Genomic DNA, 27,953 nt, shown 5'->3' with positions numbered 1-27,953 from the left:
AGAGGTTTTAGGACTACACCACACAGGGCCTTGTATGAAGATCTGGCTTAGGGAAAGACCTCAGAAGGTTTTACTCAGATTAAAATTAAAATTTAAAAATTGCTCTGCAGCAATAGAGGGAATAAATTGGAGCATGCTAGAGTGGGTGCAAACAGAATACTAAGGACTTTGTTGTACTCTGAACAAGAGGTATTATCAGTTTACTGTAGACCGGAGAGGCATGGTAGAGGACTGAAGTGGATGGATTTGGGAGAGATTTAGGAGGCATACTGATAGGTGTTGAGATGCATTGCATATAGTAGCAGAGGGAATGGGAGGTGTCACATATGACCCCTAGGTTCCTGTTTGACACAAGAGGGATTCTGGTGCCCTTCCCTGAGATGGAGAACACTAGAAGATGACTAGGTTGGGGAGTGAAAGATGACAAATTTATCTTTGAAAATGATGAATCTCCTTTGAAATTTTCTTTTTCCCCAACTCCCCACAAGACATCTCTGTATTCTTCCACTCCTACCTGACTTAAATGTTGGTACTGTTCACTGCCCGATAAGGTAGCTGCATGTGTCTACTGAGCACTTGAAATGTGGCTAGTCCAAATTGAGATGTACTGTAAGTGTGAGATACACATCAGATTTCCAAGACTTAGCATTAAAAGGTAGTAAAAAATCATTAATACTTTAAAAAGTATTGATTATATGTCAAAACGATAATATTTTGTATTTATTAAGTAAAATATATTATTAATGATAATTTACCTGTTTCTTTTTATTTCTTAAAGTGGCTACTAGATGATTAAAAATTATAAATGTGGCTCACTGTCTATTTCCATTGGACCATGCTGCTCCAGACAGTGGCCTTAGTGCCACCTCGTTTCTGGCCTTTTGGGCTCACAGGGCTGCTGACCATCCCTAGAACATTTAACATCGTTTTGTGCCTCATACTCTTCCTTCTTCCAGAACTTTTGTTTCTTTTCTTTTCTATCAGATTAGCTGTGATTCCTACATCTTTGTTCGGATCAAACATCTCCTCTGCTATATGAAACTTTCCCAATTCCTTAAGGTAGAATTAAACATTTCTGCTTCAGAGTCTTATATATTCTGTTAATATCTTTATTATGCTAATTCATATGCTTGTATTTTATTTTATGTTCGTTTGTCTCTCCAGCCAGATTGTAAGCTTCTGCAAAGTGCAGGTGCAATCTGATTTATGTCTGTAATTATGTAACCTGATATTCAATTATAGACGTAAATTGTTATTTACCTATTATTAGTTCAGTGCTCAGAAAAGGTCTGGTGAATAGCAATCAAATCTATACATATTAAACAGCTGTTGTGTGACTGGTTATGACTTAGATGTTTTGCAGACAATATTTTGAATCCTCTCAACAATGATGCAAGGCAGATATAATTATCCTCATTTTGCATATGGAGATTTTGCAAAAGCTCAAATTGTTAGTAAATAATAGAACCAAGATTCTAGAAGACCAAATGATTCAAAGTCATGGTTTTTTCCCTGTGATTCCATGCATGAAGGGCTGGGTGTGGTGGCTTACGCCTGTACTCCCAGCATTTTGGGAGGGCAAGACAGAAGAATCACTTGAAGCCAGGCATTTGAAAAAAAAAAACCCCAAACCCAAAAATCTACTTCTTACGATTGACAGAGATTAAATGAGATAATGTATATAGCATGTCTGGGCAGTGCTGATAAATAGTAGGTTTTATTCAACATTGGCTTCCTGTCTTCTTAAAGCCCATAGCATGGGTGTTCTTGATTTCTGAGAATTACCAAGGTGGTTTACTTAATCTTTTTGCTTCCTCCACACATGCTTACACTCACATTCACACATATTCACACTCACATGGAGGTAATGAGAATCAGATTCTTTCTGGGGCTACTCATTTTAACCCATACCTCTTTGTTATACTTGCCTGTTGGTAAATGGCTCTGATGGCAAATGAAGGTAAAGTAGAGAAATAATTAGTAGTAATGTGGGCATGCAATCTTTTGGGCATGCAGTCTCTCTCTCTCTCTCTCTCTCTCTCTCTCTCTCTCTCTCTCTGTGTGTGTGTGTGTGTGTGTGTGTGTGAGAGAGAGAGAGAGAGAGAGACAAAAGGCTAGGGAAGGAATATTGACAGGAATGGAATCATGCCTGCAGTCTTACCAGGGGCTATGCTGTCTTGGTAAATTCCTGGAAAATCATTCTGACTAGAGTGCTGACTCTTCCCCTCCCTGTTTTGTCTTTGCCCAGACAGCATATTTTACAGTCAGGACCACTTTCTTTTCTACCTCAGGAATCTCTGTAAGAAAGAAAAAGGAGAAATGTGAAGAAAATAAACATGAGCTTTAGGCCAATACTGTTTTGTGGATCCTACCTTGAGATACCAGGCTCCTGAGAAATAAATTTAAGCAAGTGAAATGTGAAGCTACACTGCTAAGGGGCTGTGCTCAGGTAAAGGAGAACAACCATCTCTAATCTTCACACTCCTGCAACTCCCTTGAAAAGCAATATTAAGATATTTCTCAGCTGCTCTTGGTACTTGACCAAGGCTAAAGGTAGTTCATGGGCTCAAGGTAAGAGAGTTGCTTCTACTCTTGATTCTACTGGTCCATACATTTCAAGGTAATGACCAATCCAATTTCTTGTCACCAACCTGGGCTCTTGGTTTGTTTCTGATCAAACATTACATAAGTACAAAGTAGGGCAGAACTTCCACTACTCAAAAAACTCTCAAATTCTGTGCCAAATATATAATTTAGATGTCTTCTGACCCATTACAGAACTAGTGCTACGTATAGAAGGGATAAAAAGTGAGTAGATTAAGTAAAGTTAGGACTTTGTATTGTTATTATTGTACTTTTTTTTAGCCAGCCAAATTTAGCAGTGGGTGGTTTTTATTGTTGTATTTTTAATGATATTACATATATAATATATATATATATACTTAAATTTTTTTTACTTAAATAGTTTCTGGAGTACAAGTGGTTTTTGGTTATATGAATGAATTATATTATGGTGAATTCTGAGATTTTAGTGAATGCAATTACCCAAGTAGTGTATGTTGTACTGAATACGTAGTTTCTTATCCCACACCCCATTTTTAAATGGTATGCTTTATCTCTTAAGCTGGTCTCTTAAGTTTAGGAACTATGTCTTTAGCTTCTTCTAATTTTACTTCATGGCCCTCCACATAGCAAGTACCTGGTGTCATTTGCTGAGTGACGGAGACAGTCACCCATATGCGACCTGTATAACTGACAAGTAGATTCCAACTTAAATGGGGAGCACAACAAGTTGTAAGAAAAAGAAGTGAAAATTTGGAATCTCTAGAAAGCTAAATATTCGCTAGCACTTGATGAAACATTGAGATTAAGTAAACAGACCAGGTGCAGTGGCTCAGGCCTGCAACATCAGCAGTTTGGGAGGCTAAGGCGGGTGGATCACTTTAGGCCAGGAGTTCAAGACCAGCCTGGCCAACATGGCAAAACCCCATCTCTTCTAAAAATACAAAAATTAGCCAGGCATGGTGGCAGACACCGGTAATCCCAGCTACTTACGAGGCTGAAGCAGGAGAATAGTTTGAGCCTGGGAGGTGGAGGTTGCAGTGAGCTGAGATCATGTCATTGCACTGCATCCTGGGTGACAGAGGGAAACTAGAGAGAGAGAGAGAGAGAGAGAGAGAGAGATTAAGTAAACAAGTTCAAATTTAGTGTGAACTTTTTTGTCTGATAGTATGAAGAGAGATAAATTTCACTGCTAAAAACATGTAAAATGAGAATGTCAGTCACCTGGCCGCTCAGAAAACTTAATCAACATAGAAAAACAAGTACAACCTTAGGAGTTTAAGGGAAAAAATACTTGCCAGACTGACTTGTACTCAACAGGTTACACAGTAAATACTTTTGAATTCAATCCACTCAAATGCCAAGGGATCATAAATGTGGATGACTCGTTTTGAGGCATAATTTCTTTGTTTTAATTCACCCTGAGCCTGGGCATACCTTTTGGGGACCTGGTTTGACACTTACCCTTTTGGCCCTTCTCTTCCCTTTTTGTAGTTGGTCAAAGTCAACAGACCTTTTAAAATGAAGTCTTGCTCTGTTGCCCAGGCTCAAGTGTAGTGAAGAGATCTTGGCTTACTGCAACCTCTGCCTCCTGTGTTCAAGCAATTCTTCTGCCTCAGCCTCCTGAGTAGCTGAGACTACAGGTACATGCCACCAGGCCCAGCTAAATTTTTTTTTTTTTGTATTTTTAGTAGAGACAATATTTCACTGTGTTGGCCAGGCTGGTCTTGAACTCCTGACCTCAAGTGATCCACCTGCCTCAGCCTCCCAAAGTGCTGGGATTACAGGCATGAGCCACCATGTCTGACTGCAGACTTCTTATAGTAAAGCAATGTTTTTGTCCAGAACGTTGCTCTGGTTACTAGGTGTTCCTTCCAAACTTAAAAGCTTCTGGGGCAAATTGAGACTTTACTATTTCTGAAAATTCTTTCATCTTCCTTCATCTCAGAAAAGGCTTGTTTCACTTTTCTGTTTCATTTTGCTGTTGTTTAGTGAAAGCATAAAGAGACAAATCTTTGGGTTGAATGAAATTTTAAGTAGCACATTTTCATTAGCTGAAACACAAGAGTGTTCAGAAATCTTTCTTAGCATAAATGAAAGGTACATGTGTGAATGTAAAAAACTGAAAGGAAACATCCCACAATTTTATAGTATTAATAGTTATAGACAAGGAATTCAAAATTTTCTTTGCATGCACACTTTTTAATATATGACAATTTTTCTGCAATGAAGACATTATTTAGATGAACAGAAATATTATGAAGCGGGCAACTGGAGTAAATAGCCAGGCCCCTATCATCATGCCACAGGGCCTAAAGCCTGAGAGACCTAAGGAGCTGTAACTGTGTGAGTGGTATTCAGGTGTGAGTTTGGGCTAGCCAGGTCATCTCTCTGGTACTCAGGTTGCACACCTGTGAAATGTAGGGGTTTGAGTGCAATGGTTGCATCTAGTTCTAAAATGCCTGAATTCTATTATGGGCCTGCCGCATCATAGGCTGTATTATTTCAAAATGTTCTGGCTTTGAGTAACGGAAATCTTGACTAATAGTGGCTTAAATCATAAGAACTCTTGCTGTTGAGTAAACAGAATATTTGAAGGCAGGTAGTCCAGGACTGGATCAGTTGCTCAATGAGGGTATCCAGGAGCCAGCCCTCCTCAACTGTTGGCTTTTGTCCTAGAGATTGCTGCCTCATAGTTACCAGACAGTTATCACATCTCTGTGTAGGAAAGAAGAGGCAGAGGCAGTTTTCTCCTTTCCATCCAGTAAGGTCCTTCACATCTCGTTTGTCAGAATTGAGCCATGTGACCAACTTAGATGAATCAGTGATGAAGGGAAAGGAAATTCCCATCTCGCATTAGGCCAATGATCATTCATCCTACACCTGTGAGAACAAAGAACATCTGCCCACTGACTGACCCAATCAGGGTTTTATCAGCAGGGAAGGAAAGCTAGGAGAGGACAGCCACAGGGGAGAAAACAAAATATGTATTCCAGAGTGCTTAAAGATTTGTGAATAAATGAATGATGGCTGTGTTATGCCTTTTAAGGGTCCTGAAAACATCTGCTTTTGTGGGCCCCTTCCTCCATAAAAATATTTAAAAATTATATTTATGAATGCAAGCTGGATTCATTGTTATATAGTCATTATTTTTATTTTGAATAAAAAATTACAATTGGAATATATTTGTAGGCTCCTAAAATTATTGTGGACCCAGATACTGTGACTACTGTGCCTAGTGGATTAATTTGACCTTGGGTCTGTGTTTTCTTTCCAAATAAATTGTAAACACTTGAGGGCAGGCACAATGTACTAGGTTTGTTGTTGCTCTCAAGGCCCCTATTGCAAAACCATACATTGAAGAGCTGCTTAAACAATACTGTTGAGTTGACCTAACATATAACTGTTGTCACTATTTCTTCCTCCAGGGTGAGCCAGGTCCTCCTGGTCCTTATGGTTCTCCAGGAATTCCTGGAATTGGACAGCAAGGTATTAAGGTAAAGATAACTTGTCTTTTTGCCCATTGATGACTGTTGAATTTATTGTAGGGCCTGGGGGGGGCCGTGATTTGAACTCCATTCTGCCTAAACCCAATAGACACAAGGAGGCTTCCTGAAGTTACTTCATTTTATATGCTTGGACACAGCAATATGCTTGTCGGGGGCAGTTATCACAAGAATAATTAATGTATTTTTTGATTTTGTTGGAATGAAAAACTTACTTGTTTCCAAATACCCACCCTCTTGCCAAGGTACATTATAGTCTGTTGAGTTTTCATGGACTTTAAACATTCACATGCAAATATGTTATCGGGAAGTGAAACAACTTAACACATCAACACTCATGGCTCACACCGAACAGTCATAAAGGAGCAGAAACCAGAAGGGCCATGGCACTGAATAGGTCAACGTTGGCAAAGAGATTTGTAGAGAACTAGAAAGGGAAGGAACATCCATCCTGTGAGGCTCTACATTATACAGGATATAATAAAGCAGAAGTGCCTATTTTGAATGACTTTTCTATGTGGTTGTGACAATAAGACTTTGATACAGGATTAAAATAGCAAACAATACAAAACACTGTACTTTGAATGGAATTGAATATTCCTAAGTATAGCATTTCAGCAATAAGCACATTGAGACTCCAGGGAAGGTAAAGTTTATGTTGGCAGAATTATGGAGAAGCATTTGTTGCTCATAAAGATACAAGGTGATTGAGAGGCCAAGGAGGGTGAATCACCTGAGCTCAGGAATTTGGGACCAGCCTGGACAACTTGGAAAAACCCCATATCTACTAAAACTACTAAAAAATTAGCTGTTACTGGTGATGTGCTGCTTTAGTCTCAGCTACTCAGGAGGCTGAGGCAGGAGAATTGCTTGAACCCAAGAGGTGATGGTTGCAGTGAGCCAAGAAAGCCTCCAGAAAAGAGGAGATGAAGTCTGAAGTCTGAAAAGAGCTTAAAGGAAAGGTGAAATAGGATAGAGTGGGGACAAGGTAGATGTGACATCCCAGGATGCTGGCAAGAGGGCAGGGCACAGCACACACATTGTTGGCCATCTCAGTAACCAACATGCATTGCCACACAGTCTGCCCTGCCAATTCTTACACAGTATTTTGTGAAAGCTGAAAATGCAAAATTATATTTGGACAAGAAGAGATAATGAACAATTTTGGGTAATTTGTTCACCTAAATTCACTTAAATTTGAGCTATTTCTCTTCCTTTAGAATTTTTTATCTTTATGAATATGAAAAATGTGTCCATTTTGCTATTTATCCCTGTTGACATCGCCAGAGAATTTTGTGCTGTGTTTATTCTTTATTTAAAATCTCTAGCTTTCATTCTATTATTTATTTCTCTTAGGGAGAAAGAGGCCAAGAAGGAAGACCAGGAGCTCCAGGACCCATTGGAATTGGTGAGCCTGGACAGCCAGTAAGTAGCAAAAATTCTAGATGGAATTTAAAGGACAAATATAGTTTTTACTTGTTCTTTCTGGTTAGAACAAATGGTCAAATTAACCCACCTTGTTTTGTTTGTTTATTTGTTTTGTTTTGTTTTGAGATGGAGTCTCACTCTGTCACCCAGCCTGGAGTGTAGTGATGTGATCTCAGCTCACTGCAACCACCACCTCTCAAGTTCAAGTGATTCTCCTGCCTCAGCCTCCCGAGGAGCTGAGACTACAGGTGCACATCACCAGGAACAACTAATTTTTTTTGTATTTTTAGTAGATACAGGGTTTTGCCATGTTGGCCAGGCTGGTCTCAAACTCCTGACTTCAGGTGATTCACCTTCCTCGGCCTTCCAACCACCTTGTATCTTTATGAGCAACAAATGAAAATAAATATGTGAGGACCAGATCCAAGTGCTGTTTTTCACAACACATGAAATAGAACAACATATATATGTATATGTGTAAACATATATATGATGTTGACAAACAACTCTCTTTTACTGTAACCTCTTACAAGATTAATCAACTTGAACAAGAAGAAAAGAGTTCTCATGTGTCAAAATTTTCTAGGAATAAGATCTGGACTCAAGCCTAATGTTTATACTTTATAATGGATTTCTTTGTAACCACAAGAAAATCGCTGAGAGTAAGGATTTGGCTCATTATCTAACTAATGAGTATGTTCTTTTTTTTTTTTTTTGAGACGGAGTTTCGCTCTTGTTACCCAGGCTGAAGTGCAATGGTGCGATCTCAGCTCACCGCAATCTCTGCCTCCCGGGTTCAGGCAATTCTCCTGCCTCAGCCTCCTGAGTAGCTGTGATTACAGGCACGCACCACCATGCCCAGATAATTTTTTGTATTTTTAGTAGAGACGGGGTTTCACCATGTTGGCCAGGATGGTCTCGATCTCTTGACCTCGTGATCCACCCACCTCAGCCTCCCAAAGTGCTGGGATTACAGGCTTGAGCCACTGCACCTGGCCCACCAATGAGTATGTTCTAAAGCTAGGATTGATAATGGTAGACAGGTAATATCTGTGTTATTCACAACATCTCATGTAGCTTTGAAGTTACTGTTGTTGGAGAAGAAAAAAATTTCTATTAAAAGACATTTGGAGAGGAAGTGAATAAAATATGGTTTTTCTGGTATAAGAAGCATGTTAACTTTTCAAGTAATCATTCTTTTAGGGAAAAATAGTAGCTGACTCACTGAGGTACAAATGAAAACAACTGATTGTGGATAGCTGGTCTTTCAAGTTGTCTTTGCACTGCATAGTTCCTCACATCTGTATATTCACAGAAACATGCACTTCCATACTGCACTCTCTGAGTGAAATGGCAATATATTGTTTAGATTTAGGCTTTCCACTTATATCTGAATATACTAATTCAAAAAAGAGAGCATCATATGGAAGAAAAATACACTGGACTAATCATCTAGAGATCAGTGATCTAGTGTCAGTTTCCACTAACTAGATAGTATCATTAAAGGTAAACCACTAACTTATTTTGTTCTCGATTTTGGTTTTGTGTCTGTTTAACAAACTGCCTCAAGTCCTAGTGCCTTAAAAACAGTAATTTGTTATTTCTTATGGTTTTGTGAGTTGTAGTGAGAGTTCCATATAACTTGAAGTCAGATGGAGTGCTGAAACAGCTGGAATGTTAAAAATGGACTACATGGCTGGCAGTTTATGCAAGTTGTTGTCTGGGAGCTTAGCTAGGATTGTTGTCCAGAGACCTCAGTTCTCCTCCGCATGGGTAGGTACAGGTTGTTGCTTGGGCTTCCTTACCAAATGGCAGCTAGAAACCAAGCAAGAGTGTTAGAGTAAGCAGAAACCACTCATCATGTCAGGCTTAGCCTCAGAAATTATACAGCATCATTTCTGTGATATCTAAAATATGTATAGGACCAGCTCAGATTTGAGTGGAATAGAAAAAGATTTCACCCCCTTATGAAGAATATCAAATAACTTGTAGATGTATGTAATTTAGCAAAGTCTCCAACTTTAACTTCTATAAAAGTAAAAGATTGAGTTCTCCATAGGTCTATAATTTTCAGAGCTGGAAAAATTCTGAAAATTTCAAAGAAATAAGTCACAATTTAAAAAAATTTAAATACAGATTGATGAGTGTTTTGCCCAAACAACTTTGTGCTTTGCTATTATTTATACCTTCCAAACTCAGCACTAAACTTAAAAATGAGTTTCATTTATTCATTGTAGTTCTTAAAATGTTGTTTTTATTTTTAAATAATAAAATATTTTAAGCATACTGGAAAATATAAAGAATGATTGAGTAAACCTCCACCAGGTAGACAATTATACTTAGTACATTTACTATTCTTACTTTAATTTTCTTTGAAAAACATAAAATATTATAGATATAGTAAATTCTCCCTATTTTTTTTCAGAAAATAGAAGAGGAAGAAACACTTACCAACTTATGTTATGAGGCCAGTTTTCCCTGAAACCAGAACAAAATACTAAATGTACATAAGAAGAATGCTACAGGCCAATATCCCTTATGAATATCAACATAAAAATTTTTAACAAAATAGTAGCTAATAGAATTCAGCAATATGTAGAAAGAATTGTACAGCATGACCAAGTGGGGTTTATCCTATGGATGCAAGCCTGGCTTAATAATTGAACGTTAATCAATGGAATACACCATATTAACAGGCTAAAGAAGAAAGGTCACATGATCACATCAAAAGACAGAGAAGGCCGGGCGCGGTGGCTCAAGCCTGTAATCTCAGCACTTTGGGAGGCCAAGGCGGGTGGATCACGAGGTCAAGAGATCAAGACCATCCTGGTCAACATGGTGAAACCCCGTCTCTACTAAAAATACAAAAAATTAGCTGGGCATGGTGGCGCATGCCTGTAATCCCAGCTACTCAGGAGGCTGAGGCAGGAGAATTGCCTGAACCCGGGAGGCAGAAGTTGCGGTGAGCTGAGATCGCGCCATTGCACTTCAGCCTGGGTAACAAGAGTGAAACTCCATCTCAAAAAAAAAGAGAAAAGCATTAGACAAAACTCAAAACCCTAATAAACCCTGATAAATCTCTGGGGAAAACTCTCAGAAAACTAGAAGTAGAGGAAGAACTTCCTTAATTTCTGTGAAAAATCTAGAGCTAACATTATGTGTAATAGTGAAAGAGTGAATACATCCCTCTAAGATCAGGAACAAGACAAAAACGTCTGCTGTCACCAGTCTTATTCAACATAGTATTGGATGTTCTAGCCAGCACAATATGACAAGAAAAAGAAATATGAGGCATTGGTATAAAAACAATAAATAAAACTATCCTTATTTGCAGATGATATGATGGCTTCCATAGAAAATTCCAATAAATCTGCAAGAAAACCTCCTAGAATTAACAAGTGAGTTCAGCAAAGTCACAGGATACAATATCAACATACAGAATCAATTTAATTTTTGTGAACTAGTAATGAACACATAGAAACTAAAAAGCACAATAATACCATTTTTAATTGTTAAAATATTTGGGTAGAAATCTAATAAGACATGTATAGGACTTCTGTAAAACTATAAAACATTGATGAAAGAAATCAAATACTTAATAAATTTAGGGACATGTTTATAGATTAGAAGATTCAACATCATAAAGATGTAAATTCTTCCCAAGTTGATATAAAAGTTTAGCACAAATATTTTTAATATCTTAGCAAGATTTTGTTTAGACATGGACAGGGCTATTTTAAAATTAATATGGAAAGGCAAGGAGCTGGAATAGCTTTAAAAAAACTTGAAAAAGAATAAACTTGGAGAAATTATACTAACTTAACTGGTCTTAAGATTTATTATATAGTTACAGTAATAATGACTGTGTGATATTGGCAGATTATAGAAATATGATCAGTGAAACAGAATAGAGACCCCAGATACAGACCTATACAAGTGTAGTCAAAATATTGCAAAAACAATCCAATAGAGGAAACACAGTCTTTTCAACGAATAGTGCTAGCACGATCTGTGCAAACACAAAAAATGAACCTCAATTTAAGTCTTGCACCTTATGCAAAAAGTAACCCAAAATGGATCATAGATTTAAATATAAAATGTAAAAACTATAAAACTTTTAGAATAAAACATATGAGAAAATCTTTGGAATCATGGACATGATGAAGATTTCTTAGACATGTCATCAAAAACATGATTCCCCCTAAAAATTAATTAATTGGACTTAATGAAAGTGGTAGATGTTTGCTCTGTGAAAGACTCTGTTAAGGTTCTAAAGAGACAAGCTGCTGATTGGGAGAAAATATTCACAAACTACATATTTACAAAGGATTTGTATTGGAAACACATTTTTTTTTTGAGACGGAGTTTTGCTCTTGTTACCCAGGCTGGAGTGCAATGGCGCGATCTCGGCTCACTGCAACCTCCACCTCCTGGGCTCAGGCAATTCTCCTGCCTCAGCCTCCTAAGTAGCTGGGATTACAGGCACGCGCCACCACGCCCAGCTAGTTTTTTGTATTTTCAGTAGAGACGGGATTTCCCCATGTTGACCAGGATGGTCTCGATCTCTCGACCTTGTGATCCACCCGCCTCGGCCTCCCAAAGTGCTGGGATTACAGGCTTGAGCCACCGCGCCCGGCTGGAAACACATTTTTAAAAAACTCTAAAAACTCAATAATAAATCAAAAATCTAATTAGAAATTGGGCAAAATGTCAAATACATATGTATATCTCAGCATATATACACATGTATATACAACTTAGTACATATATATGTGTACATATACTTGTATTTTTTGCATATTTAATTTTTTTAAACCTTTAATATGTGTTCTTTTTATTAACTTTTATTTTAGGTTCAGGGGTACTTGTGCAGGTTTGTTATATGAGTAAATTGCATGTCACAGGGGTTTCATGTAGAGATTATTTTATCATCCAAATAATAAGCATAATACCTGACAGGCAATTTATCCATCCTCACCCTTTTCTCACCCTCCACCTCAAGTAGGGCCCTAGTGTCTGTTATTCCCTTCTTTGTGTCCTTGTGTTCTCAGTATTTAGTTCCCACTTACAGGTGAGAACATGCAGTATTTGGTTTTCTATTCCTGCATTAGTTTGCCAAGGATAATGGCTTCCAGCTCCATCCATGTTGCTACAAAGGACATGATCTCATTCTTTCTTATGGCTGTGTAATATTTCATGGTGTATATGTACCATATTTTCTTTATTCAGTCTACTGTTGATGGGCATTTAGGTTAATTCCTAACATGTTTTCTTAACTAACAAGTTTGAAATGTCATCAGTATTGCCATCCACTCCTGAAAATTATACTGACCATAGAAGGCTTTTACTTCAATCATTTCTTTTGCCTTTAGAATATTATTCTCTGTTGACTTAGTTCTACCTTATTTTCATCCTACCAAAATTGTTTAATATTACTTTTGTACTTTTCTTAGTATTTGTTTAGTTTTACCCATTTGTTTATATTTACTCATTTGTTTATATTTACTCATTTCTTAGCTTGACATAGATTCCTAAATTTCTCTTTTTTTCTTGACTGATTTCTTTATTTTTTCAAGAAGTACTTCTTTTAGAAGATGTTTTCAGTAAAAATATGTTCGCACTAAACTCTTTTGGCCTTTGGTTGAAGCACCATTATTTGGTTTGCTTTGTAAGAATAGTTTAGCTGGTGTACTCTGGATTGCGTACACCAGCTCCATTGTCTGCTGACAATCATGGTTTCTGGTTGCCATGTATTCTGTCTGTTTATAATTTCTTGTAGTAATTCATTTTTTGCCTTAGGCTGCTTTTGCGAAAGTGTGAATATATTTTTCACTTACATTTCTTCAGATTTACTGTTTCATGAATCTGAGGACTCTAAAAAAGTTATTAGCTATTATTTCTTCAAATATTTTCTTTCCCTGTTCTATTTATCAAGAAATCCTACTAGTCATTTGGTTGCAATTTGGACAATTTTCTCAAATCTAACTTATAAGTCACAAATTTATCTTCATCAGATTATAAAATGTTTTTAACTCATTCATTGTATTTTTAAGTTAATAAGTATTTTTAAAATTCTTGAAGTTATTTTTTTAAATCTGCCATTTTTTAAAAACTATATTTATTATCTTTTTACTATACTTTTCTTGTATTTTTCATTATTTCCTTAAGACCATTAAGCATTTAAAGTACTTCTTTTTTCTCTCCATACTTTTATTCTATTGTTTGACATTCTTGAGGAAGTTTACATTGTGTTAGCTCACTTTTATTCATTGTGAACTTTTTTTTTATGTTTTGTACTTTGACATCTGAATTATTTTCAGCTGGGCTTTAATTGTGAATCCTAAGTGTTCTACATGGAAGGTGTTTGAGAGGAGTTTGTGTTTGTATTTCTTATGTACTCCAGGGGTTTCCTTGATGCTAATGTCTTGATTAAGGTGTTCATGAATTACTTAGATGATGTCAGTTGAAATCATAAACTCATACATAGCATAGGCAGGGCTAGAAATTTTTAGTCATTACAAGCCCAAGCCAAGCAGACAAAATTCTTGTCATTCCTATCATTGTGTCAATGAGATGGCTTTTTTCTACTTTGTCCTTTCATTGAATATATACAGATGCTGCCTGACTTACAATGGGGTTGCATCCTACTATATCTATCATAAATAAATAATATTGTAAGTTGAAAATGGATTTAGTGTTAATAACACAGAAGATGGCCCCCAACTTACAATGGTTTGATTTATACATATTTTTTACTTTATGAGGATGCAAACACAATGCATTCAGTAGAAACCATAAGCCCATTATAAATCATAAGGAGCTCCTTGACTACTTACCATGGAGGTTACATGCTGACAAATCCATTGTAAAGTCAAAAAATCGTAAGTCAAACCATCCCATTTCTCTTTCTCGTTTTTTTTGTTTTTTTGAGATGGAGTCTTGCTCTGTTGCCCAGTCTGGAGTACAGTGGCATAATCTTGGCTCATTGCAACCTCTGCCTCCCGGGTTCAAGCAGTTCTCCTGCCTCAGCCTCCTGAGTAGCTGGGACTACAGGCGCATGCCACCACACCTGGCTAATTTTTTGTATTTCTAGTAGAGATGGAGTTTCACCATGTTAGCCAGGATGGTCTTGATCTCCTGACCTTGTGATCCTCCTGCCCTGGCCTCCCAAAGTGCTGGGATTACAGGCATGAGCCACCACACCTGGCCCCATCTCATCTTAAGTTGGGGACCATCTCTATAAGTATGTGGAAATCTCAATTTTTCAGTTATAATTGTGTGTTTATTTTCCACTGGGTGAGCCACAGTCTTTGCTACTGTTCCGCCTTCTAAATTTCATAGTCTTCTTCCCACCACACAAACACCTTTTTCTATTCAAAACAGTTGTAGCACCAGCTTAGATGCTTACCTACAATGCTTACCTTATGTGCTTGAGCTTTTGAGTTTTGACTCTCATTTTGAAGCCTGTAATTTCTCTTATCTTCTTTGGACTCTTCCATGCCTTTAAAATTCATTTTAAAGGAAAATTTATATTACCTGTCTAACTGTTTGTAGTTGAGTGTTTTTAACAATATTGCCAGAACATGAAATGCTTGCTTGCTTTCCAAGCCACAATTACACAGAGTTACATTTAATTGGAAACTAAAATCATAACAAAGGTGGGAAAGATTCTAAATAATGTATCAAAACTGCACCAAAATGTCATTATAAAAAAATCAACAATGTGAATTTTTGAATTATTTATAAGTAACATAAATACTTACCTTAGGAATGACAAAAGTTCTACTGAAAATCCTTTACTTTTGTTTCTTTGTCTGAATTATTTCAAGTGTTTCATATTTAGTACTACTCTCTTTTCACTACCACACTAATATAAATCTGCTGATAGATTGAATTAATATTCTAGTTCCAAGACCTACTTTTGAACTGTCATCTGTCATCTTTATGTAATTATCACTAGTTTTGTGCTGGTTTGGTAGATGTAACTGATTCATAAAAATTAAATTGGTTAAGACTGTCAGGGCAATCTTTTTTTTTTTAATGCAAGGTTATTCAGAGCACTGTAAAATAACAAACACTGGAAGAGAACTATAATTACTTGGAGGTTAAAAAAATAAAGTATATGGCACTGTTTGAAGATAATGGACTGTTACTATTATTATTAGCATATTTATCTCTAATGCTTACAGTGTATATTGAAAGCATTTTTATTGATTATTAACACTATTGAGATTATTATTGAAAGTAATAAGATGAGCATAATGGATAATCATGTTTTATCTCTTCGTTAATGTCTCAGATAAAGCATTTCACTCCTCAGGCTGTGTTAACTAATAATTAGATGCCTTCATTATTTATTTTTTATTAGAGGTGTCCATTAGAAGCCAAGTAAGTATGTCGTAGTTGTAATTGGTTATCATGGACTTAGAAAGGACACTGAGTTTGGTTTGTTTGTTTGTTTGTTTTTAATAGAAGGATTTCTGTCTTTTAAGAATAATCCTTTGGTACTATCTTAATAAATTAAAGTATCCTCATTTAACCCAAGTACCTTCTATTTCTCTTCTCTGGTTAATGATCATTTTCCATTCTGAGTGTTTAACTGGAAGACTTGAGAATATACTGATGGTATGGAATATTACTCTGAGGGTTTATAGTAATTACTTTGGATCACTGTTTTTTAAATTCCCCTAAATGATTGTTCATGAGCGTTAACTCTCTGTTCTTAGAAGCTTTGAATACCTGGCTTCTTAAAGCTTTCAATATTTTCACTTCCACCTCAGCTAATGTACTTTAGAAATGCAGAGAATGAGGGAAGATTCAGTGTTAATTCTGTGCAGCATGCTTTTTACACATTGTTTAATTTAAATCATTCATGCTGAGACTGCCTTCATTTGTACAAACTTCCATGAAAGGACACTCTTAGCAATTACAGAACTCAAGTAAAATAATTTGGATAATAATAGCAGATATTTATCGAGTACTTAATCAAAGCTTTAAATCTCTGTGGCTTAATCCTTACATGAACACTTGTGGTTGAGGTAGATACTATTATTATGACCATTTTGAGGAGGATGCTGCACTCTACAGAGATTGAATTACTTGTTTAAGGTGAAACTGCTAATATGTAGCAGAGCTGGGACTGAACCTCAGTCCAAATGACACCAAAATCTGGTTTTAACTATCATGCAATTCTGTCAGCTCCACAAGACAAGGAGCAGTTTTGTCTGCTGTCCCTAGAACATAGCACAGAGCCTTTCTCCTAATAGGAGTTTGGTATATCTTTGCTGGATGAATGAAAAACGTTGAGTGAACTGGAAAAATACTCCCTTACATTTAATATAAATTGTGTCTGCTTTTTTTCAATTTGCCATATTATTAGGGAAAAAGAATAATTTGTCAGTGTTTTCTTTGTTAAAGTATGTGTTTTCTTTGTTGAAGTATGTGATGTTGGCTTGGCACTTTTGGTTTAGTTTGCAATCTATTAATAATTTTCATGCTCCTATTTATTTTTCTCTTAGCTCATTGCTCAGCCAGTGAACTATCATGGATATTAGTGCTTTCATTAAGATCTTGGAAGTGTTAAAAGCTAGGTTTCTGATAACTGTTGCAATTTAAATTGAATTTGATGTTAGCTTTTTCTTTTAATTGAAGTCTTTGCTAAATAAGTATTTTTGCTAAAGAAGATTGTCTTGTAAAATATAAAACATTAGGGAAAGATAAAAACACTGAAAAAAAGATATTTTTCTTATGAATTGATAACTATGATCAGTTACTGATGAGTGTAATGCTACATTCTTGATCTGCTACCCAGCTTGAGCAGAAAGCATGCCTTAAATCACCCTGTATTGCTGTATCTCAAGCTCAAAGATCATTCAGTTTCTGTAGTGTGCTCGTTTAGGAACTTGTGGAAAACTTGGCAGACTTTGTTTCTTCATAGTTTATCTGACAAGTGAAGCCTAATTATCTGTTTAGATTCATCAGAGAAAAGTTTTCAGTTTTTTCTTCTAAGATTCTTGTTTTAAGTTCCTTTACTATTTTTTTTTTTTTTTTTTTTTTTTTTTTTTTGCCTTCTGGCCAGGAAGAAAAGGAGAGAAAAATTACCACCTTTAAAAATTCCTAATATAAATGAAAATCTCACTATTACTCTTTTTTTTTAATTAGTACATTTTCTGCAAGTCCATTTCAACTGAGGCTGTGTTTTTCTTAACTCATGTGAGAAGTTATCTTTCCTGGTGGCTTTCTGAGCAATAGTTACATGAACTTCTTAATTTGAACTATTGCAATTGAAAATCATGTTTCCCCCTTAATGATCCTATTAAGATTTCAATTTGCACATAAAACTGCCTGTGGGTTCAACCAGTTCCTGAAATAATTCAAGTTTTAATCCAAATTTATTAGTGAAATTAAAACACATGTAAACAGTACTCAATGCTTTAAAACAGCTGTGTGATGATTTCTTCACAGCGCTCCCCTGATAATTAAATTATCAAATCACTCTGCAGCTTTCTCTGGGCCACAGATAATTCTAGATTTTTAGCCTTTCCTCAGATAATTTATTTCTTAATTCTCATTTCAAAGCACCATTAAATTTCCATTTTCTTCTACTTTGAGAACACTGGAATAGAACATTTTATGCCAATCAAATAGAACCAGTATTTAATACAATGGGAATATTATTCTTCATAGCCCTACAATTCTACTGAGCAGTATGGAATTTACTAGAAGGATTCTCACTAAAAACTTAAATAGAGCTACAGTAATTAATCATTCCTTGGTATTCATGGGGGATTTGTTTCAGGACATCTGTGGATATAAAAATCTACAGATACTCAAGCCCCTTGTATAAAACGGCCTAGTTTTTGCATAAAACCTATGCACATCTGAGATATACTTTAAATAATCTCTAGATTATTTATAATACCTAATACAATGTAAATGCTGTGTAAATAGTTATTATACTGTAGTATTTAGAAACTGATAAAGGAAAGAAATCTGTGCATGTTTAGTACAGATCCAACTTTTTTTTTTTTTTTTTGGCATATGAACTGAAATATAACCATTCTCTCTCTTCCGTTTCCTTCCTTTCATCACTCCTCTTTCCATTTTCTCTCTCCTCCTGCTCCTAATTTTCTCCTATCCTAACCAGGGTCCCCGTGGTCCTGAGGGAGTACCAGGAGAGAGGGGCTTACCCGGAGAAGGATTTCCAGGACCAAAGGTAACAATACCTTCTGTACCAGGAAAAGGTGCTTTGTCTTGCATGCTCATTAATTACAAATTTTAAAAATGTATCCTAGCTAATTTTTAGAACTTAAGTATTTTTCATCTTCATCTTCATCCTATTAAATGAAGGAATATGTAAAGAAAGTACAGTAAAATTTTCAACTACGAATAAGTAATTGGCAGACTTCTACTTCATGTGATTACTACATATGAAATTAGAAAAGTCTCTTAAAGTAGTTTGTAGTCATTAAAGCCACAGTGATAAGTAGCATTCTTATGCCCAGAAGTTAAATCACTGAGTGTAGCTATGGCAATGCTTTGCTCACAGCTTTGTTTGTAAAACACAGATAAGAAGCAAATCTGTAATTGTACTGTCCTCAATATGATAAGAAAGAAAATTTTACCACAGGAACAAAATGTTATGAAAGACCTTTTTTTACCTAGCAATCGAGAATTTCCTATCATTTCCCATATATAATTCTTGGAGCTCAAGTTGTTCTGTATCAAGGGTTGGCAAACTTTTTCTGTAAAGGGGCAGATAGCAAATATTTTAGGCTTTGTGAGTCATATGGTGTCTGCTGTATCTACTTAACTCTGCTGTTGTAGCTTGAAAGCAGCCATAAACAATGTATAAATGAATGAATGTGGCTGTTCCAATAAAACTGTATTTATGAAAACAAAAACAGGCAGTGGGCTGAATCTGGCTTATAGGCTGTAGTTTGCTGTCCCCTGATATGAGCAGTTTATCTATAATCTTTGGCACATTTGCTGAAAACTATGTTAAAACGTTTTCCAGAATACTTCGAGCAGCATCAACAACATTTCAGAGTATGTAAAGATACATTTGGAGTCCTTCTTCCTTTATTTCCAAAGCCTTTCCCCAACACACACATACATATACACACGTGCTGCCCAGAGAAATATATGCTGCTTTCTAAGTGTCTGAGAACCTCCACATCAGTCATTCCATCAAATTACTAAGATCTGACCTTCTCAGTATGGTCTCATCCTCTAAAAGTGCATTTCATTCTCAGCTTCTTCCACCATGATCAATATTCAATTACCTATGAGAAGACTAAATCTTAACTAGAGGGAAAACAGTTACATAAAAACAAATAATTCATCCTTAATTGTGAGTGACTGCTGGGTTAAATTTTAAAAGAGACCCTTTTTAACGAACACATTTTAATTTGTCGTGATAATGGAAATATATTTGATAAAGGGTTATTAGTAACACCATTGACTAATCAGAGTATCACTATCAGAAGACAGGTCAGCAACTTGGCATGATATCACAGAAAGTTTTATAATACACAATGTCTTGAAATTTTTTTGGCACTTAGTAAATTTCTATTTCTATTTATGTGTAGCTCAAATAATCTGAAAAATTCAAATAGAATTATTTCTCTTTAAAATCTGTGTTTTTTTAAAGAGAAAGAAATAAATGAGAAGTGAATATATGAAACATTAAAAATAATATTTCAGGATATGTCCTAGTGACAGGTTCAAACATACTTTTATATTATATAAAATATGATAAATTGATACTCTTGTATATTATAGCCTATGGGGATTGACCTCTAACTCATCAAAGAAAGAACACATCATGTTCTGTGCTGTTTTATGGTCAAATGTATACAGTTATACTTTGTGGAGATAATCAGAAGAACCCATTAGTCAGAATATTTCATTCCTCAACCACTCAGACCAATGGGTGTTCTCTGTATGTGCTATTTGGGTCTAATTTGTAAAATGTTCTTTGACTTCATTCTTGGTTCTAATAAATTTATTAAATGAATGCTACTTCTGATTGATTATATGGTTTATTTTACATAAAAGCACATGAAAGTTTTTGACTTCATATTCATTATATTAAGGGCAGAGCTATTCAGTTAGGCCATGTAACTATATAAGCATATATCCAAGAAGATTTTCCATGAATCCTTTTAAACATAAAATTTCAAGGAATGTTTATAAACACAGACAAAAAGTTTAATTCTAGCAAGTATTAGTTTGCATATTAGTATGATAAATAAATTTTCCTTATGTGATGGACCCAGTTTCAGCAATATTAAGGAAAAGGAGGCTTGCTCCAGCTAGTTATACTATGTAATTGATTAGGTGCTCCATTTCCAGAATATTTTTATTTAAATTGAGAACTGAGCTCTTTTCTGACTTCAGGGATGCTACATATGTGCTTTGCTTGGATAGAGTCCTTCTTGTTTAAGTGTTATGACTAATGTATCTTTTCAAGTTGTAAATCTCAGAGTCAATTAGAATTACCCATTTGTAGTAAACAGTGACTTTGGATGCTTGATTTAAAAAATAATTTTGAAGCACAATTCATAGTGTTTGTAATGTAAACTCTTTTAAATTCCTGATTTTGGTTGGTGCACTGATATACCTCCCTTGTACTTTCAGGGCGAAAAAGGTTCTGAAGGACCAACTGGCCCACAGGGACTACAAGGCCTGTCCATCAAAGGGGACAAGGTACTGTATAATAGAGTGTACACTAAAAACAATGCCAATAAGATTATCATTGTTCTTTATGTATGTACATTTCTGAACTGTGTACATGACAACTATGCCACACAAGTATCTGGTTAATTATAAATCTAGTATATTCTTTTTTAAAATTAATTATTTTAATTGTTTGGGGAACAGGTGGTGTTAGGTTACATGAGTAAGTTCATGTTTTGCGGTGATTTGTGAGATTTTGGTGCACCCATCACCTGAGCAGTATACACTGAACCCAATTTGTGGTCTTTTATCATTCACCCTCTTCCCACCCTTTTGCCTTGAGACCCCAAAGTTCATTGTGTCTTTTTTATGTCTTTGCATCCTCATAGTTTAGCTCTCACATATAAATGAAAACATTTGATGTTTGTTTTTCTATTTCTGAGTTACTTTACTTAGAATAGTAGTCTCCAGTCTCATTCAGGTTGCTGCAAATGCCATTAATTCATTATTTTTTATGTCTGAATAGTATTCCATTGTGTGTGTGTGTGTGTGTATATATAAAATAGTTTCTTATCTACTCATTAACTGATGGGCATTTAGGTTGGTTCCATGATTTTGCAATTGCAAATTGTGCTGCTATAAACATGTGTGTGCAAGTATCTTTTTTGTATGATGACCTTTTCCTCTGGGTAGATCCTAGCAGTGGGATTGCTGGATCAAATGGTAGTTCTACTTTTAGTTCTTTAAGGAATCTCCACACTGTTTTCCATACTGGTTGTGTTAATTTACATTCCCACCAGCAGTGTAGAAGTGTTCCCTGTTCACTGCATCCATGCCAATATCTATTGTTTTTTGATTTTTTGATTATGGCCATTCTTGCAGGAGTAGGGTGGTATCACATTGTGGTTTTGATTTGCATTTCCCTGATCATTAGCGATGTTGAGCGTTTTTTCATATGTTTTTTGGCCATTTATATATCTTCTTTTGGAATTGCCTGTTCATGTCCTTAGCCTACTTTTGATGGGATTTTTTTTTTCCTTGATAATTTGTTTGAGTTCAGTGTAGATTCTGGATATTACTCCTTTGTCAGATGTACAGATTGTGAAGATTTTCTCCCACTCTGTGGGTTGTCTGTTTACTCTGCTAACTGTTCCTTTTGTCATGCAAAAGCTTTTTAGTTTAATTAAGTCCCAGCTATTTATCTTTGTTTTTATTGTATTTGATTTCGGGTTCTTCATCATGAAATCCTTGCCTCTGCCAGTGTCTAGAAGGGGTTTTCCAATGTTATCGTCTAGAATTTCTATAGTTTCAGGTTTTAGATTTAAGTCCTTGATCCATCTTGAGTTGATTTTTGTGTAAGGTGAGAGATGAGGATCCAGTTTTATTCTCCTACATGGTCTTACCAATTGTTCTAGCACCATTTGTTGAATAGGGTATCCTTTCCCCACTTTATGTTTTTGTTTGCTTTGTTGGAGATTAGTTGGTTTTAAGTATGATGGTTTATTTCTGGGTTCTCTATTCTGTTCCATTGGTCTATGTGCCTGTTTTTATACCAGTACCATGCTGTTTTTGTAACTATGGCCTTATAGTATAGTTAGAAATCAGGTACTTGATGCCTCCAGATTTGTTCTTTTATCTTCGTCTTGCTTTGGCTATGTGGGGTCTTTTTTGGTTCCATGTGCATTTTAGAATTATTATTATTTTTTAATTCTGTGAAGAATGATAGTGGTATTTTGATGGAAATTGAGTTGAATTTGTAGATTGCTTTTGGCAGTATGGTCATTTTTACAATATTGATTCTACCCATCCATGAGCATGGCATGTGTTTCCATTTGTTCCTGTCATCTATGATGTTTTTCAGCAGTGTTTTGTAGTTTTCTTTGTAGAGGTCTTTCACCTCCTTGGTTAGGTATATTTCTAAGTATTTTATTTTTATTTTTGCAGCTGTTTTAAAAAAGGTTGAGTTCTTGATTTGATTCTCAGCTTATTTGCTGTTGGTATATAGAAGAGCTACTGATTTGTGTACATTAATTTTGTATCTGGAAACTTTGCTGAATTCTTTAATCAGTTCTAGGAGCTTTCTGGAGGAGTCTTTAGGGTTTTCTAGGTAAACAGTCGTATCATCAGCAAACAGACAGTTTGACCTTTTCTTTACCAACATGGATGCTCTTTCTTTCTTTCTCTTATCTGATTGCTCTGGCTAGTACTATGTTGCAGAGGGGTGGTGAGAGTGGGCCTCCTTGTCTTGTTCCAGTTCTCAGAGAAAATGCATTCAGCTTTTCCCCATTCAGTATTATGTTAGTCCTGGGTTTGTCATAGATGTCTGTTATTACACTGAGGTATGCTCCTTATATGCCAATTTTCCTGTGAATTTTAATCATAAAGCAATGCCGGATTTTGTCAAATGCATTTTCCATATCTATTAAGACAATCATGCGATTTTTATTTGTTTGTTTGTTTGTTTTGAGGCAGGGTCTCACTCTTTTTGCCCAGGCTGGAGTGCAGTGGTGCCATTTCGGCTCATCGCAACCTCTACCTTCCAGGTTGAAGCAATTCTCTTGTCTCAGCCTCCTGAGTAGCTGGGATTGCAGGTGCCTACCACTACATCCAGCTAATTTGTATATTTTTATTAGAGACAGGGTTTCACCATGTTGGCTGAGCTGGTCTTGAACTTCTGACCTCAAGTGATCCACCTACCTCAGCCTCCCAAAGTGCTGGGATTACAGGTGTGAGCCATCGTGCCTGGCCTGTTTTTGATTCTGTTTATGTGGTATATCACATTTATTGACTTGTGTATGTTAAACCCATTCTTGCATCCCTCATATGAAACCCACTTAATCACGGTGGATTATCTTTTCCATATGTTGTTGGATTTGGTTAGCTAGTATTTTGTTAAGGATTTTAACATCTATGTTCATTACAGATATTGGTCTGTAGTTTTCTCTTTTGGTTATGTTCTTTCTTGGTTTTGTTATTAGGGTGATACTGGTTTCATAGAATGATTCAGAGAAGATGCTCTCTTTCTCTATCTTGTGGAATAGTGTCAATAGGATTGGTACCAATTCTTTGAATGTCTGGTAGAATTCTGCTGTGAATCCATCTGGTCCTGGACATTTTTTTATTGGTAATTTTTAAATCACCATTTCAATCTCACTGCCTGTTATTAGTCTGTTCAGAGTATCTAATTCTTCCTGATTTAAGCTAGGAAGGTTGTATCTTTTCAGGAATTTATCCATCTCCTCTAGGTTTTCTAGTTTATGTGCATAAAGGTGTTCATAGTAACCTTGAATGATCTTTTGGATTTCTTTTGGATTTTTGGTGCCAGTTGTAATGTCTCCCAATTCGTTTCTAATTGAGCTTATTTGGATTTTCTCTCTTCTTTTCTTGGTTAATCTTGCTAATGGTCTATCAATTTTATTTATCTTTGCAAAGAACCAGTTTTTGTTTCATTTATCTTTTGCATTTTTTTTTGTTTCAATTTCAATCAGTTCTGTTCTGATCTTGGTTATTTTCTTTCTGCTGAGTTTTGGTTTGGTTTGTTCTTACTTCTCTTATTTCCTTGAGGTGTGACTTTAGATTGTCTGTTTGTACTTTTTCAGACTTTTTGATATAGGCTTGTTAGGGCTATAAACTTTCCTCTTAGCACTGCCTTTGCAGTATCCCAGAGGTTTTGATAGGTTGTATCAATACTGTCATTCAGTTTGAAGAATTTTTAAATTTCCATCTTGATTTCATTTTTGACCCAATGATCTTTCAGGAGCAGGTTACTTAATTTCCATGTATTTGCATGGGTTTGAAGGCTTTTTGGAGTCGATTTCCAGTTTTATTCCACTGTGGTCTTAAAGGGCTTGGTATAATTTCATTTTTCTTGAATTTATTGAGGTTTGTTTTATTGCCTATCAAATGGTCTATCTTGGAGAAAGTACAATGCACTGTTGAAAAGAATGTATATTCTGTGGTTGTCGGATAGAATGTTCTGTAAATATCTGTTAAGTCCCTTTGTTTCAGGGTATAGTTTAAATCCATTGCTTCTTTGTTGACTTTCTGTCTTGATGATCTGTCTAGTACTGTCAGTGAAGTATTGAAGTTCCCCAGTATTATTGCATTGCTGTCTATCTCATTTCTTAAGTATATGAATATTATTTTATAAATTAGTGAGCTCCAGTGTTAGGTGCATATCTATTTTAGGACTGTGATATTTTCCTGTTGGATAGGGCCTTTTATCATTATATAATGGCCTTCTTTGTCTTTTTAAACTGCCCTTGCTTTAAAGTTTGTTTTATCTGATATAAGAATAGCTACTCCTCCTTTCTTTTGGTGTCCATTTCGCACGAAATGTCATTTTCCATCCCTTTACCTTAAATTTATGAGTCCTTATGTGTTAGGTGTGTCTCTTGAAAGCAGGAAATGGTTGGTGAATTCTTATCCATTCTGCAATTCTGTATTTTTTTAAGTGGAGCATATAGGCCATTTACATACAATGTTAGTATTGAGATGTGAGGTACCATTCCATTCATTGTGCTATTTGTTGCCTGTATACCTTGTTTTTTTTTTCCTTAACTGTATTTTTGTTTTATAGGTCCTGTGAAATTTATGCTTTAAAGAGGTTCTGTTTTGATGTGTTTCCAGGATTTATTTCAAGATTTAGAGCTCCTTTTGGCAGTTCTTGTAGTCCTGGGTTGGTAGTGGCAAATTATTTCATCACTGTTGTCTGAAAAAGACTGTATCTTTCCTTCATTTATGAAGCTTAGTTTCTCTGGGTATGAAATTCTTGGCTGATAATTGTTTTGTTTGAGGAGGCTGATAATAGGACCCCAATCCCTTTTAGCCTGTAGGGTTTCTGCTTAGAAATCTGCTGTTAATCTGATAAGTTTTCCTTTATAGGTTACCTGGTGTTTTTGCCACATAGCTCTTAAGATTCTTTCCTTCATCTTAACTTTAGATAACTTGATGACAGTGTGCTTAGGTGATGATCTTTTTGCGATAAATTTCCCAGGTGTTTTTTGAGCTTCTTCTATTTTGATGTCTAGTTCTTTAGCAAGGCTGGGGAAGTTTTTCTTTTCTTCTTCTCCTTTTTTTTTTTTTCTGTTTGTTTGTTTATAGAAAGTGATTTAATTAAAGAGAGAGAGAAACAGGAGAAGGAGAGAGAAAGAAACAGCTAACTCTCACACTAAGTGAGAGAATCCAGAAAGATGGAATCCATGAGAGGAAAGCAGCTTCCACACTGAATGGAAGGGAATAGAGAGAGATGGAGTTTAGGAGGAGAAGACAGGCTTCCATGAGGGAGTGTGGAAGGGGACTGCAGATCAGAAATACAGCAGAGAGAAAAACAGCTTCCACGAAGGGAGTGTTCATGGAAGGGAACCCAAACATGAAGTCCAGAAGTTTTTCACAATTATTCCTCCAAACATATTTTTCAAACTTTTAGATTTTTCTTCTTCCTCAGGAACACCAATTATTCTTAGGTTTGGTTGTTTAACATAACTCCAGACTTGTTGGAGGCTTTGTTCATATTTTCTTATTCTTTTTTGTGTTTGTCTTTGTTGGATTGGGTTAACTTGAAAACCTTGTCTTTGAGCTCTGAGGTTCTTTCTTTTGCTTGTTCAATTATATTGCAGAGAATTTCCAGAACATTTTGCATTTCTGTAAGTACATCCCTTATTTCCTGAAGTTTTGATTGTTTTTATTTATGCTATTTCATTGAATATTTCTCTCTTCACTTCTTGTATCATTTTTTAAAAATTTCCTTACATTGGGCTTAATCTTTCTCTGGTGCCTTACTGATTAGCTTAATAACTAACCTTCTGAATTCTTTTTCAGGTAGATCAGGGATTTCTTCTTAGTTTGGATCTATTGCTAGTGAGCTAGTGTGACTTTTTTGGGGGATGTTAAATAACCTTGTTTTGTCATATTACCAGAGTTGGTTTTCTAGTTTCTTCTCATTTGGGTAGGCTCTGTCAGAGGGAAGTTCTAGGGCTCAAGGCTGTCATTAAATTCCTTTTGTCCCACTGGGATTTCCTTAATGTAGTACTCTCGCTCTTTTTCTAGGTATGTGGCTTCCTAAGAGCTAAGCTGGAGTGATTGTTATTTCTCTTCAGGATCTGGCCACCCAGCAAGTCTATCAGGCTCCAGACTGGTACTGGGGGCTGTCTGCACAGAGTCCTGTGATGGGAACTGTCTGTGGGTCCCTCAGCCATGGATGCTAGCGCCTGCTCCAGTGGAGGTGGCAGGGGGGTGAAGTGGACTCTGTGAGGGTCCTTAGCTTTGATTGGTTTCTACGGTATTTTTGTGCTGGTTGGCCTCCTGCTGGGAGGTGGTGCTTTCAAGAGAGCATCAGCTGTGATAGTATGGAAAGGAACAGGCAATGAGAGGGGCCCTAGAACTCCCAATAGTATATGTCCTTTGTCTTCAGTTACCAGGGTGGTTAGGGAAGGACCATTATGTGGGGGCAAGGCTAGGTGTGTATGAGCTTAGATTCTACTTGGGTGGGTCTTGCTGCAGCTGCTGTTGGGGGTGAGGGTGAGGTTCCCAGGTCAATGGAATTGTGTACCTAGGAGGATTATGGCAGCCTCTGCTGTGCCACAGGGAAATGGGAGAAAGCTGGCAGTCACAGGCTTCGCCCAGCTCCCACGCAAACTGAAGGGCCGGTCTCACTCCCACCACGCCCCCACTCCCCAACAACACTGAGTCTGTTTTCAGGCAGTGGTTGAGCAGGGCTGAGAACTTGCCCCAGGCTGCCTGCCTTCTAGATGGGAAAGTCAGTAGAGCTTCCCTTGC

The 27,953-nt window shown here is 36.3% G+C and overlaps 1 protein-coding gene across 12 annotated transcripts in view; it reads left to right on the top strand.

Moving 5' to 3' along the window:
* The window catches only part of COL28A1 (collagen type XXVIII alpha 1 chain), a 191,470-nt gene that overhangs the window by 74,963 nt on the left and 88,554 nt on the right, over window positions 1–27,953 (top strand). For 10 of the 12 annotated variants that reach the window (XM_074379483.1, XM_074379482.1, XM_074379491.1 and 7 more), the window contains 5 exons: window positions 985–1,059; window positions 5,991–6,059; window positions 7,425–7,493; window positions 18,643–18,711; window positions 21,138–21,206. In XM_074379483.1, the coding sequence (XP_074235584.1) occupies window positions 985–1,059; window positions 5,991–6,059; window positions 7,425–7,493; window positions 18,643–18,711; window positions 21,138–21,206 (351 nt within the window). The remainder of the gene's footprint in view (window positions 1–984; window positions 1,060–5,990; window positions 6,060–7,424; window positions 7,494–18,642; window positions 18,712–21,137; window positions 21,207–27,953) is intronic. The other 2 variants (XM_010345655.3, XM_074379492.1) reach the window with 1 other exon arrangement.

This window comes from Saimiri boliviensis, chromosome 10, assembly GCF_048565385.1.
Source record: "Saimiri boliviensis isolate mSaiBol1 chromosome 10, mSaiBol1.pri, whole genome shotgun sequence".
NCBI lineage: Eukaryota > Metazoa > Chordata > Mammalia > Primates > Cebidae > Saimiri > Saimiri boliviensis.
This window is presented reverse-complemented; position numbering and strand designations above follow the sequence as displayed.